Raw genomic sequence first — 14,740 nt, 5'->3', positions numbered from 1 at the left:
TCCCCGCCCTGCCTTACCTCCAGACGCACGGCGCGTCGCAGCAGGGCAGCCCGGCGTCCAGTCACTCTGCGTGGGCGCAGCCGGGCGCCGAGTCGGTGTCGTACACGAGCAGCGCGCACCACTCTCCCGTGTCTCCCCGTTTCACCTTCTCCACCAGCCCGCCTCTGTCCACGGCGGCCAGGGAGACCGCCTCGTATAACAGCCCGCTGAACATCTCCGCCAACGGGAGGGATCACTACAGCAGCCGAGGCCTCAGCGGCTCATATCACAGCCCCTACCCGGCCTATGTGAGCCCGAACATGGGTGGGACGTGGCCGACGTCTCCCTTTGACAGCCCCGTCCTGCATGGCCTTCAAACCGGAGCGCCAGGCACCACACGGCACCCAAATCTAGGTGAGAAACATGGAGAATTAGCCTGCATTGTGCGCTCTGAAATCTGAATATTTTGTTTAAGGTGCTGAAGAGAAACTTCTATAAATCCAGTGAGGAACGTAAAATACATGATGTCCGTTGAAATGATCGGAAACCCTGAAACCTTACTTTTACAATGACAGTTGCCTACTGCACATGCATGCACGTTATTGTGCGGAACGTCGACATGCTTGGATCATGGTATCAACGATTTATTCGTTTCCTGCATTAAAGTGCATGTAAAACAGATGGCTGCCTGATGAAGTTTGCAGGCCATGAGTCATTTATAGGCTGCTGCTTGTGATAGGCTATAAGCTGCTTGTGATATCAAAATAGCGCAATTATTATTATTCGATGCCAGCAGTTTTCTGGGCAGGTTTATGATCAATCCAATATTTGTTCTAATCAAATAAATTGGTGTACCCAATTAAGCCCTATAGCTGCCTATACAGTTTGTTTTTTGTTGTTGTTTTTCTTTATCACATTGTGAATCCTTGGAATGTGAGAGGGAAACGAATAGCCTGACCTTGACGACCTAAAAAACCTAAAATATTTTAATTTTCTTCGTGAGCTATTTTTTGACAAAATAACATTCACAGTTTCACTTTCACTCATGGGCTACTAATATATTTAATTAAACTGAAGAAAAGAATAAGTAACTTTAAATTAAATTATGTAGTCAATGGAAGCAGTCGTCAAATACAACTCAAATTGAAATGCAATAGACTTCTGTAACAAACAAAAAAGTTAAATAAAGAAAAGAAAAGCAATGTAAGCATAGCAATATAGTGTTTATCTGCTCAGACATTATCAATGAGCCAGTGTCAATATGGTTGGATTTGTAGTTTGCTTTTTACAGCCACAGGTGTTTACGATCAGAAGTTCACACCCTCACTGGAATAACTCAGGAATTAAATTGCACTGCACCACACTTTCCTATTTATTGGGTGATTGTATCATTTATTTAACCAATAATTACAAAAAAATCTATCTATCTAATCTAAAATAATATTATGATATATTGTATGTATATTAAGAGGGGCTATACCAAAAAGGTATAGGCCTATATATAATAATTCGTTTTAGCTGTTTTAATACCCTTATATTTCCTTACAAGCTGTGTTAAAATGACTAAGACTATAGAGGCTGCTTTTTTCTCAACACATTGTTACCTTATTCTGGACATTGTGGGTGCATTTTAATTGATGATCTTGAGGCATCATATAGTTGACAAAATATAATTAACCACTAGTGTTTACAAAGATGTGTTTAAAAACAACAAACAATCTGAACACACAATACAATCCAGAGTATGAAAGTGTAAAAATTGGTCTATTTTTACAAGTTCAGATTTTTAAAAAGATATTTTTTTACTGCACTGAAATTATTTGTGAAAAAACGTAACCAATAAGCTGTATCCTCATTAAAACCATTGTTTTATAATGAACTCTGCATATAGTAACTTATCTTCACAGTGAATCTTATCACGCTGATGGATAAGGATCAGGTTTAGTCACTGGTTGCAGTGTACTCTGAACACTCAATATCACCATACAGGATCATACAGGTTTCGTAACACATTGATTTTGCTTGCCGTGTCAATTTTCCATGGCCACATTTGTTGCTTGTATGGACAACAACAATGGCTGCCATTTGATCCCAATTTCCCATTGTCAATACATGCACACTATCATGGATGTCATGCTGGGAGATATTATTTTCAATAGTTAACTATACTGTATAGGCAGTGGCACTAACCTAAACCTACCAATTATATATTGACGGTTAATACAAATGACTGCCCTTGATTATTTTATCAGCCATTGCGCATGATCTAGTTGTTGATTATAATGCAAACAGCCAATAATCACATCACACATCCCTTTAACAATACCCTGTGAGTAAGTAAAGAAGATCAGTCCCAGAACAGTGCAAAAGATAAGATTGATTCAATCCCACATCCACCTCAGTCTGACCATAATCACTTCACATCAAATTCTCAGAACAGGAGCATCCAGGTGTAGCCCATATGTTCTAGGTGTAACGTAAAACATTTTAATAATACAACTCTCATGGTTTTACAAGTGTGAGTCTATTGTTCTCATGGTGAATATCGAAGGGAAACTACCTTTTCCTTGCGGAAACAGAAAGTCCAAACATTTCGGATGATATTTCGTGTGATTGATGATATTCCTGAAATTCTAATTTGCTGCTGTCCTATAAAAGCCCATAAATAGCTGCTTTTGTAATTACAAATAACATATAATCCTGATTTGGGTTAGTACAAGCAACAGTAACTGTGCAAATCAATTGAACGATTTGGCTTAAATCTGATTCAGGCACAGCAGAGTCAGACTGAGACGCCTCACTGAGATGTATAAAATACATTGACGCACTGCTTAGAGTATGGCTGTAGCTGTTGACACTGCAGGTCTCTCTGACAATGAATATGTAGGAATCTTACCCTCAAGGAAAGAAAGTATATACATACCACATTATGAACGCTTTCCATTGTCATTTTGTATAAACTATCACTTCCAATAAAGAAATACTAAACCCAGTATAATTTATTTTATATGGGGTGTGTGAGTAGGTGGGTGCATGGCTTGTCCGTTGTGATTTGTGGATATGAATTTTGCAATTTAAAAGAAAATATTTATATTGTGTTGAGTCTGGCATAGAGGATAGCACCTGTGCCAGACATTTTTCAATAAAGTTCAATAACATATAAATAATTATTATAATTTAATGTACCCAAGGAAATGTAAACATAATATAGAAATTCATCATCTTCTCATGAAAGGAGAAAAATGTATATACTGTGTAGACTAGCGTGAAGGCTCTTTAAATAACATCATCTACTATCACAAGCCATTGAATAAGAAATAGTCGTGCCATTAAAAAAAAAACACTATTATGCAGGTTATGATAGCAGAGTTGATTATAGAGAGACTTTTATATCCATTAGATAGTTCATCATAAATATGTGCTGTCCAAATAACATTTAGAGTGTTTCCCCTCTTGGCCTTGTATAATATAAGCCATGATAGTGGTGTGTTTTTAAATTATACTCCACTGAGATAAAGATACACTGTGACATTTAGCCTATATAGAGGAATAAATGCGCCTCCTCTGATAGGCATGGAAGGCCTATAAGCACTTATTTTCTGTAGTGTCTTGTGCTTCTGGGTTGTGTCGGCTACTGCCTGGCCCAAGGTTAGATTGCCCCGTTACACGCACAGTACTGTCATTATTTTGCCCTCAACCTTGGAGGAAGTCTGCCTACAGTATGTGTCCAAATCCAGAGCCTATATACACATTCCAAAGTTACGTCCCACAGTGACTGAAGAAAGGAAAGATATATGGACACATCATCTGAAGCAGAGTAATTATGCTGTGCTGAACTCAGAGACACACAAGAAAACAACAACATATGTTGAATGCCTTTGTGCACTTCCAGTATCAGCTTCAAATCAACACAAGTTACATTTCCCATAGCCCGGAGTGAGCTGGAGTGATTCACTATACATTTTATTTTCCTTTTCTTTATTTGCTGTAGTTAAGAACAAGGCATTCATATTGTTCTTTTCAGTATTAAACGACTAATCGCATCTTGTTTGGTCCTTGCTATAGTGAATGACTGTAGCCTACTGCTGACTGTTTACTTGTTGTTGAGCACTGAAACGGGATTTTACAAACCATGATACATTGGTGCACTGCCCCTCAGATATGTTGATTTAGAAACACGGTCAGATAATCAAAGAGAAAGTGAACACACACACACACACACACACACACACACACACACACACACACACACACACACACACACACACACACACACACACACACACACACACACACACACACAGCAGAATTATGTCTCCTCATTCCCCTGAACAGCTAAGTGGTTCTTGGGAGATACTCATGTTTGAGAAGAGCGAGAGTGAAGATCACATTAATCAAAAGTCATGCTATCTAAGAGGGAGAGAAGGACTGAGAGAATGAGACAGAGACAGATGTTAGAGACATAGAGTCTCCATTTCAATGTGATGGAGTTCTATTCTGTCTCTATTTCCAGCCTGACTCAGTGACTCTTTATCTCGGGGAGGGAGCTGTTAGATAAGAAGGGATTCCAAGCTGCTGCTGCTGTGTGGGCCTGCAGTCTAGCAGACAGGATAGCTACAGTACACCTTCCACTGGTTTAAAAGTGTCATTACGCAAGATGACAATCGAGCACAAAGAGAGCGCCTATCAGTGCTAGGGATGATTCAAAATGTATACGTGGCTGAAAGCTTCGTCCCTTTATTTTCAAGCTACAGTATACAGTACAACACACAGCCTTGCTGGAAGGGCATATCAGTAAGAATCACAGAAATGTTGCCTTGGGAGAAATTCAATGACGTATAGTAGTCAGCATGGAAACTATAACCTGGGCCAAATACTATTTGTATCAGCTTTGTATGGGTTGTTTTGTCATTCTCAGGGGGCCTAATGTGTGGGTATAGGGGATTTGAAAGTCACATTTCTGTGACTGACAACTCTCCTGGCATTAGATGAGTGGTCCTGAAGAGACAATTAAACCCTGCTAAGTTAAAACAAACACACAAATAACTATCGAATATGACTCGTTTATGTTAGAATATATCATTCCTGAATGCAAAATGCTCAGTGACGTGACTTGAGTTTTCCCTTTTAAGATTGTAGTTTTCTCTTCCAACTATGCAGACATGTTTGATGACTTTGCTGAGGGTCGTGAATGTGTGAACTGTGGTGCCATGTCGACTCCGCTGTGGAGGCGAGACGGCACGGGCCACTACCTCTGTAACGCCTGTGGACTGTACCACAAGATGAACGGCATCAACAGACCTCTCATCAAGCCCCAGAGGAGACTGGTGGGTGACAGACGCCGGACACATGCATTATTATTACCATAAGCTCTTAAAATAATGAATGAAATAGTAAACAGTCTACAACAGTAACAAATACTAATTTATTAATAATGCATTAGTATTGTTTTGTTGTAGTTGAGGTTTCCGTAGGCTATTTGTGTTTTAACAACCTTTTGTCTTATATCCCTTAAAACATTATACTTGCCCTCAAACAACTTCAATATTTAATTTATCCTATAAATAGTACGTTTTTCACGGGAGAGTCTTTTTTGCAGAGCCTGGGTGTTGATGGTCGCTGAGGGGGCGCTTGATTTACAGGTTAGGGTTAGGTTTCTGGTTTAAGGACTTCAGTGTTTTGTACCATACAATTGTATGTACTGTATAAGTACAGAACAAAGAATGTTTGCTTTCGCCATCTTTGTTGAAGAAGAGTCTGGGCAATTATGTTTTAGTTTCTTTTATGCCAGTATTCATTTTTAGTTGGCTAAGACTAGATTAAAACTAAATAGTAGGCAGGCCTAAAGTTCAATGGTGTGTTCAAAGACTGAGCTTAAATTTGCTACTAAAAGTAAGTTTAGCTTAAATTGCTAAAATACTTTTAGTCTTACTAGAATTACTAAAAGTTTCTAAATCTTATGTTACATTTAGTCTCTGAGGCTTAATACACAGTGAAACCTCTGGAGCTAATTCGTAAAAATAATTTAATACATTTTTATCCCACGATTTTGTAACCCATTTTTCCCCCAGTGTCAATTATCTAATGTAATCCTGGGCGCTACATTTCCTCTGCCAACCTGGGGGGTCAGTGGATTGCTTCTTTTCACTGACAGGGGGAGGTAGTTTTGAGACCAGGATTACTGCATGTTTTTTGTGTGGGTACCTCACATTTGTAACTCGAGCGTACAAATGTAACTCTATGGTCTACGGTTATACCATAATGTACTCCCACTGATCTACATCACTGTTCCTTGTAGTCTGCATCCAGAAGGGTGGGTCTGTCCTGTACGAACTGTCACACTACCACCACCACACTGTGGCGACGGAATGCAGAGGGAGAGCCGGTCTGCAACGCCTGTGGTCTCTACATGAAACTCCACGGGGTGAGAGAGAGAAGTCTGAGTCGAGATTATGTTTTCGACCCCGTTTGTCTGTGTGTCTGTATGTGCACCGCTAATCTCGGTAGCAATAGAGCATTGCAGTCCCGCCCCCTTTCATGACGACGCCAGGCCCAGGAATTCAATCCCAATGCATTTTTCCCATAGCCATTTCAAAACGTCTTTATTTAAAGACCTTTTAAGCGTCGTACGAAGCCAACTCAACACAGACAATATTTTGGACCAAACAAATAATTACAAAGAAGAAAAACCACAAAAAAGGGTTGTAACCTGCGGTTTTTTTCTACTTTCTAATTCTTTGTTTGGCCCGAATTTTTTTGTTTGTTGTCATGATTTGTCACGACAAGAGTTGGCTTTGTCCGTGGCGTAAACGTCTTTAAATAAATACTTTCTGAAAAGTCTATGAGGAAAATGAACGGGGATTTCTTTTACGGGTCTCTGGAGGGGGCGGGACTGCGACGCTCTATAGAGGGTATGCGCGTGACATCATCATCATACCTGGAAGTTATGCGAGATCGCCTACTGAGTGGCAAAAAACTACTTTCTGGCCTTGACAGCCACTACAACCACACAGAAAAGTCTGATCATTAAATGACATTAAACAATGTTAAACTCACTTTGCTATACTAACTTTGCCACTCGATTTGCCATTCACTTTATGCATGTGCATATACCTTCTATCGGCGTCAAGGTCAGGTCGCTTTTGGTCGCGTTTTGGTCTTATGTATTATTGTTGATGTTTTAGTTTTTTTATGATCTGTATTCTGTATTTTGTTTAGGCCCATAGGGGGCATCACAAATCCACAAATGTCACTGTTTGTTGCAGAAACATTATCTTGGGATGTACCAATAAATACACATCAAATAGGGTTTTGATATGCCATTAAGTCTGCCTGTAATTGGATGGAATTAGTGGTAGTGGTAGCCTATTTATTTTATTTTCGAGTATTATAGAACGTCACAGTCCCACCCTTTCAGAACGACAAGCGGCCCCATAGACTTTTAAAAAACTATTGATTTAAAGACCTTTAAAGCGCAAATAACATGCATTTTAAAACTGCTTTTAATATTTAATATCATATTGTCTATGTCCCTCAAAGTTATTTCTAATGGTTTGAGCCTCAATCACCACTCTGATATAACCAGGCCTTGTCATTTCTTTCTGGACTTTGAAAGCAGTTTTAGATGCAGTACCACAATGTCCTGAGATGGTGGGGGTGCTGATATGCACATTATTTAATATTTGAGTCATTATAATACTGACGCTAGATAAAACCAGGCTCGTTTCCATTCCATGCCAGCTTGGAAAATCAACAATGGTGGACATTGTAAACAAAGTGGAAATACAAATTTGGAACTAAAGACTGAAGAAGAGGAGGAATTATACAAAGTAGGGTGACATTGATGACATCACGATGAGGCCAAAATCAGTTGAGCTGTTCCTGAGAGCAATTTCCATTAAAACACCTATATGATATGAAAGCCTGATTGTTCAAAATTGGTTATTTGTGGGAATAGAAAACACATATGGGAGCCCCAAAAACACAAAATAAATTTAAAAAGTTGAATTTTATGTTATGTTTAAGCCTCGGACAAAGCCAACTCCTGACAAATAAATGACAACGTCTATGGGCAATTCTCTTCTGGTCTGCTTGTCGGCTCTATTAACTAAGCAAGAAAAGGACTGATTCCATCACAAAACTTTACAGGATGGCAATGGTATTATAGTTTCTACTCAAATCAGTTGTGCTGAAACGTTTTGCTGTTTTTGGTGTCTCAACAGGTCCCACGACCTTTGGCAATGAAGAAAGATGGCATCCAAACTCGCAAACGTAAACCCAAGAACCTCAACAAGCCCCTAACTGGTCAGCTTCACAACATTTTGTATATGTTTCTGTATGTCATGTACAGACAGTATATGTACATATACAGTAAGAGAGTAAAATGTTACTAGGCCTATACTCTTTTTCATATATCCATTTGTAACTCCAAGTCAAAGAGTGTACAAATGAAACCAAATGGAGTTAAAAGAGCATTTTATTACACTCTTAATTGTGTAAATTGTTGGTACTGGGTTCTGCAGGTACTCCAGGCAGTGGGTCACCAGTGACACCCAGCAGCGGTAACCGCACCCTCAACAGCACAGAGGAGACTCGTCAGATCAAGACAGAGCCCGACACCACCAGCCTCTACACACACCACAGCACACACACACAGGTAGGCTGAAAGGCACGCGCACACACACACACCTACATTTCAAATCAATTATTTTGATATCATCCTGCAAAACTTCAATGGCTGACTATATTTCCCTCCAGATTTCTGCCCTTCCTGCTTACATGACAGCCCAAGCAGGGGCCATTCCTCTGAAGATGCCCCCTGGAGCTCACAGTGGATCCTCAAGTTCCAAGGCTGAGCCCTGGAACAGCTTAATTCTAGCCTAGAGAACACTTAACTTCTGCATCTCTTCCTCAGCTATATAGTATATGTAGGGAAAGGAGAGCCACTGACAGAGCACAGTGTATTCATTTCAATGCTCTTGGACTACAGTATACTGTTGAAACAGCACCACGTTGCTCAGACAACCCACAAACATGCAGTTAAGTCATGTTAAGACAAACTGCTGAGAATAGGGGGCATTACATACATTGTATAGTGCCTGTGGAACTGTCCAACATATGCACAGAAAGTTAATACCATCCTTTAGAGGTAAGTAGCCTATGAAATGTTCCAATTTTAAGCCAAAATGTGATAATCATTCACTGATTTGGTCATTCATCAATCATTGAATAGACAAAGACATCTGGTTAGCCAGTGGGTGTTGATGCCCACCGTGAGGTCAAATCCTGGCATTGCATCTATATAGAAGTTGAGTATAGGTTACCCCCTTGCCCCTTCCCACCACCCCACTCCCATGCACAGTACAGTACAGGCGGTCAGTCACCTACTGTAACATATTAGCCAAACACCAGCTCAGTTTCATACCATAACTGCAGGTAATCCTACAAGCTAGGATCACTTTTAGTTTAGGTAAGCTGAAATGGGAGTCATCACTCCTTAAGTCAACCTGTGGCATAGCCTTACTATACAGTAGAAAAAGTGCCTGGTGACTAATTATTTCTGAATTACCTTTACTGTAAGTTCAAACGTAATCTATTTTCTTTTGATTTTATGTACATACATACATTTCAGTATTTCTTTGACCTATTTGAGAAACTACCTATGTGGCTAATAAGCTGCACCTGATGAATGTGATATGGATGGAATGACTGGCACATGGCGCCCTCTGCTGACACATATAGGTCATGCATCCACAAGCTGGAGTGGGTCTTGACTTTATTTTTTATCAATCAACTAACTTTATGATGTTTTGGGAACCTGTATAAAGAAGTTAGGCTAGAATTGCTAGTATTTATTCAATCAACAGTCAACCTAAAAGCTTGGATTCTCATGTTATCTTTTTTAATGTTCATTGAATGCCTTGTGTTGCCTTGTGCATTACTGCATCATGCAATACTTCCAATACTGTATTCTCTACTTTAGTAATACCAAATACTTTCATTTTTCTTGTGACAAGCACAAGGGAGAAATATTGAAATATAATAATGCCACATTTAATAACCGTAATGGCAAATACATATGTTAAAAAAACATCACTCCAGTATAATTGTTTAATAGTACCATTGTGATATATTGTAAGTAAATACAAATGACACAGTGAGAGACAAACACGTATGTATGGACAATCTCGATGTGCACTAACACTGTACTACTTGATGCCCTTCCTCTGTGTGCCCCTGTAGCTCAACTGAGGAAATTAATAAAGAAAAGCATTTTGACATTATGTAAATTTACTGTCATTCGACTGGTGTTGTACTCAGAACATTAAAGCTGCACTATATGTAACTTTCCTCTTCTACCTCAGATTTGAATCTGCTGAGTGCTGAGATATTTTTTTTACCATTGAGCTAATGCTCACGGGATATCTTGACCATCAGGTCAAAGTTTGTGTCAGATCCTGTTTCTAGGTGAGACATGACCATTGACCTTTGACCGCCCCAATTGTATAGGTTATATAGTATTAACATACTCATTAGTCATTACCCATTACAGATTGGACAAAATAACATATAAATAACATTTTATTCTTGAATAAGGTTACATAGTGCCACTTTAACTGATTCTACCTGAAATGCAAAGATACATTAAAATTAACTTTTTGCTTTTACCCCAGTAAGTTTGACATTCAATGTATGTTTGTCAAGTATTGGGTTCTGGCTTATGCTGGGGGACACTGAAATTCTGAATCTTCTCCTGAAAACCTTTTTTTTTGTGTGAACAAAAAGTCTCAAACTTTTAAGCTTATACAACTATGCTTCATATTGTGTAATTTCAACACTCTAAAAAGACATAAGTCCTACCCTGTTTTATACATATTTAGATATCCATTTGTGATGCTGCTTATCAGAGGTTTTTTTCTCAGTCACCATTGGGGATATCCTCCCCATCCTCCCTGCAATCTACACCCCTGATCTTGCCTATTTGTACATAGCCTTGTGTGAACCTTGCAATATCTTTGTTAAAAAGCTGGAGGGCGCACCGATTGAAGTTTTCAGTCAATTGTTCTCTGATAAATTCTGCATATTTGCTTTGTACCATGTCTCTCCAAACCTGGTGAAATGTCAGTCTGAGCTTATTGTGGACGGTGTCACATATTTGTGAGCTGAAAACATAATCAAGTGCAAATATCTGACCCTTTTCTATGTATTCCTCCAAACATGCATTTTCCTCTAAAAACTGTGCTTGCACAACTTCAATCATGGTGTCAATCTCTTGTGTGAAGAGTTCTCTTTTGTCTTGTGTTTCACACTCTAAAACAGTAGTGTACATATTATTGAAGTGACTTTTCCTATCCTGCTCTTGCATGGAGGTGATCAAATTAAATTTCAAGTTCAGTTGACGTGACCTAAAAAATTGCTTGATAGCGGAATAGAGACCTTCGCTTAACACATAATCCTGTGTTGTATCCGTGTGATTTTGTGTCAACTTTACATAACTGTCATGATCATTGCTCAGATCTACACAGTGTAAATGCCTAAAGCTGATGTCCCGGAATAGATTTTCTTTAGTTCCTTTGAAACCCCAGCATTTTACATAGCCAACATGTGTTTTCACTCCATAGAGAGAGTGCCATTCGTAAGCCTTCTGGACCAGGTTTAGCATGCATGGATCAGCGTTTCTCGCCAAACAGGGGCTATTCAGGGTAAAGACATATACATTCCAATAATCTGAGACACCCTTTGATGCCAGAAGTTCCTGAGTTTGTTTTATGATAACGTCTTCACTGTGCACCCCGTTGATATAATCAGGATAGTAGGGTCCGTACATAAGAATCTCTTCCTGTTTCTCTATCACTGCCCATGAGTGTTGCTTGTCCTCAACCCCACATTCGTCTCTGATATCATGATGGAATTCCAGAAACTTCTTGTTAATGGAGTCTTTGAGGTAGACGTTGTCGATGGCATGTCCAAACTTGAAATGTCTGAAAACCTTGTTTACAGAGTACTGTGTGTCAGTCCAGGACAATATTTGATCAAGAACGTTTTTTGTTCCTGATAGATCCTCTTCCCCTCCATTCATACATGTTTTATTTGCAAATGGAGTTTGGTGGCTGTAGTTAAGTCTGTAAAACAAAAACATATCACTTTAACAAGATTATGATTGTTTTTCATTTTATGTAAGAGGCCAAATAAACACAATGGTAATTTAGCAAATTTGAATTGATGTGGAAACCACACTGCTAACATGTTTGTTGTTAGATGGATTTTATTTTATATAAAGTGTCATAGTACCACATCATTAGTTTTGTCTCTAGCTTTTTACTCTGAGAATCCAGATTCTAATCTAGAACAAATGTATAGCAAACTTTTTAAGTATTACGGTATGAAACACACGTTCACACTTCAAAACCACATTACATTAGATTAACGTTTGCTTTTATTGACGCCAATACAATTATTCGATTCTATTCTACAACACAATGTTCAAAACTATAACTAAAAAGTATTTAACTATTATTATCGATAGAATGTACTTACTTTGTTGTGCCAATGATCCTCTTCTCTTGATCTGTGACTTTTTTAAACCCATAGCCCAGCAGACAATTCAAACTTGCTAAAGTTTTCTTTGTGTACAATTGAGGCTCTTCTTCAAATTCATCAAATAGGTGTCGTTTACGTTTCAGTCTAGATAAAGAAAATTGACTGTGATACATTTCTGATCAGACAGTCGTCGCCGTCGGTGTACAGTAGCAATGGGGAAATGTTACTGTATATGAAGTATCCCGTTCCCAAAGGTAATCTGAGGTAAACCACTGTCTACCGCTTCCGAAAAGCAGGAGAACGTGTTTGACAATGTATCTGGTTTTTTTAACCAATGCATGAAACATTGCGCATGGACTACAAAGAGTGACTCATTAGATAGAGCACAAATCTCCAGCAGGAGGCATGCCCTACCTTTCTTCATATCGTGCAAGAAAAGGAATGCATTAGCACTGCAAGACTGCATGGGGCAATGAGTGAAATATACATTATTAGGACTGTCGTATATGAATATAGTGCAAACAGACTGTATCAAATCTTTGGACAGTGAACACCTCAAAAAAGTAGTGTGGCATGTTGTCATGACAAGGTTACAATACAATATACAGTAGTCTACTCTACTCTAATACATTGCAATATGTGTGCACAACCCTGCAGCTCCAATTTCAGTGAGATCCTGCATGTAATTCTGAACAGAAAGACTTTCAATTCAATGTTCTGTGCAAGGTGTGATAGATAAAGCTGCAATCCCTAACTTTATATCCTACCCAGGATATGAAACATGGGTGTCAGGAATTCCTCTATTGCCAAATTCCTACCACTCCTCCAGGGGCAGTCCCTGCTTGGCCATGGGAGATACCGTATTGCACAAATAAGCTTCAAGCAGAAGGCCTACTTGTTAAATAGTGTACACAACACGAGGGTTGAAAGTATATAAAACTAGGGTAACAACCTCCAACCACTGCAGTTGTACTAGTTATATTGTACAGTTGAGTATTAACATATATAGATTGGTTATACCTTTTAATCCAAAATTATGGAATTGTTTGTATCACCAGTAAATCAAAGATTGCAATTTGAAATGTGTCAGGTTTTCGTGGCCCTCTGTCTTACAGGAAGTAAGCTCTAGTCTATAGTGTTATATATTTTGTTATATTGAATTTTGTTGTTATTGTCATGTTTTGTTTAGGAATTGAATACATAGGACCCGAATGGAAACATTGGTCCTGACTCCTATCCTGTTGTTAGACCAAGTGTTGCTGTTTGCATTTCTGTCTAATAATTAAAGTATTCAATCAATCAATAATCAATGCAATGTCATTGAGATTATAGCTTGACAGGCAATTGAACATGAAACTGAAAGGGGCAAAATATTACCTCACAAGATCTTATACGCCATGCTGCTCCATACGCCATGCTGCTCCATACTGCTCCTACTCCAACTGATGCCATCCTTGTTAATTGTCATTTATTTTTTGGCCAATGGGTGACACTAGAGGAAAGATCATGGGATCAATGAAACTGTTATCGTTCCTCCTCCTCCATGGCACATGAATGGTAAATAAATGGTAAATGGTGCATTTATATAGCGCCTTTATCCAAGGCGCTTTACAGAGATTGTGCATTACATTCACCCACACATATATTCATACACCGATGGCAGCCAAACCATGCAAGGCACCAACTAGCACATCGGGAGCAATTAGGGGTTCAGTGTCTTGCTCAAGGACACTTCGACAGTAACTCTGGGGGAGCCCGGGTTCGAACTAGGCACTCTACCCCTGAGCCACCGCCGCCCAGGCAATTTAACGTTAATCCACATATTACATTTTGTCTTGTGTACAAAATTGTCTTCATTTAGAATAAGGGTGTAGATAGAGGAAAGGGCCATGGAGTCAACTAAATCAGTACGGCCATCCTCTGGGGAGCAGTAGTTTGAGATCTTGTCTGTGACCAAAGTGAATGAACCAACATCGCCATTCCACTAGCGAGAATCGTGTGTGTGTGTGTGCGTGTGACAGAAAAGTGCAAGAGTTGGCTGTTGTATACTATACCTGCTAATGAGATACTAAGCTCAGGGAGCTCGGCTTAGCTCACTCTGTCCCAGATTCTGTGTCAATAGGCTTTAGTCTAGGGAGTCAATTACAGAGTCAGAGGGTTGACTCGGGTTGTTCCCTAAGTACAATTTTGAGGTATTTGTACTTTACTTGAGTATTTCCGA

General features: G+C 39.2%; 1 protein-coding gene across 1 annotated transcript in view; it reads left to right on the top strand.

Moving 5' to 3' along the window:
* gata4 (GATA binding protein 4) overlaps positions 1-8,862 on the top strand; it is a gene marked incomplete at both ends in the record, with an annotated part of 8,983 nt that extends 121 nt beyond the window's left edge. Inside the window, 6 exons of the mRNA XM_083790866.1 lie at positions 1-393; positions 5,140-5,306; positions 6,278-6,403; positions 8,202-8,283; positions 8,502-8,635; positions 8,737-8,862. The exon at positions 1-393 is cut by the window's left edge and continues 121 nt beyond it. Of these exons, the coding sequence (XP_083646992.1) occupies positions 1-393; positions 5,140-5,306; positions 6,278-6,403; positions 8,202-8,283; positions 8,502-8,635; positions 8,737-8,862 (1,028 nt within the window). The remainder of the gene's footprint in view (positions 394-5,139; positions 5,307-6,277; positions 6,404-8,201; positions 8,284-8,501; positions 8,636-8,736) is intronic.
* Positions 8,863-14,740: the final 5,878 nt, after the last annotated feature.

This window comes from Protomyctophum parallelum (genome assembly GCF_964188405.1).
Source record: "Protomyctophum parallelum genome assembly, chromosome: 19".
NCBI lineage: Eukaryota > Metazoa > Chordata > Actinopteri > Myctophiformes > Myctophidae > Protomyctophum > Protomyctophum parallelum.
Note: the sequence above shows the minus strand (reverse complement) of the source record. Positions and strands in the feature narration are given on the sequence as shown.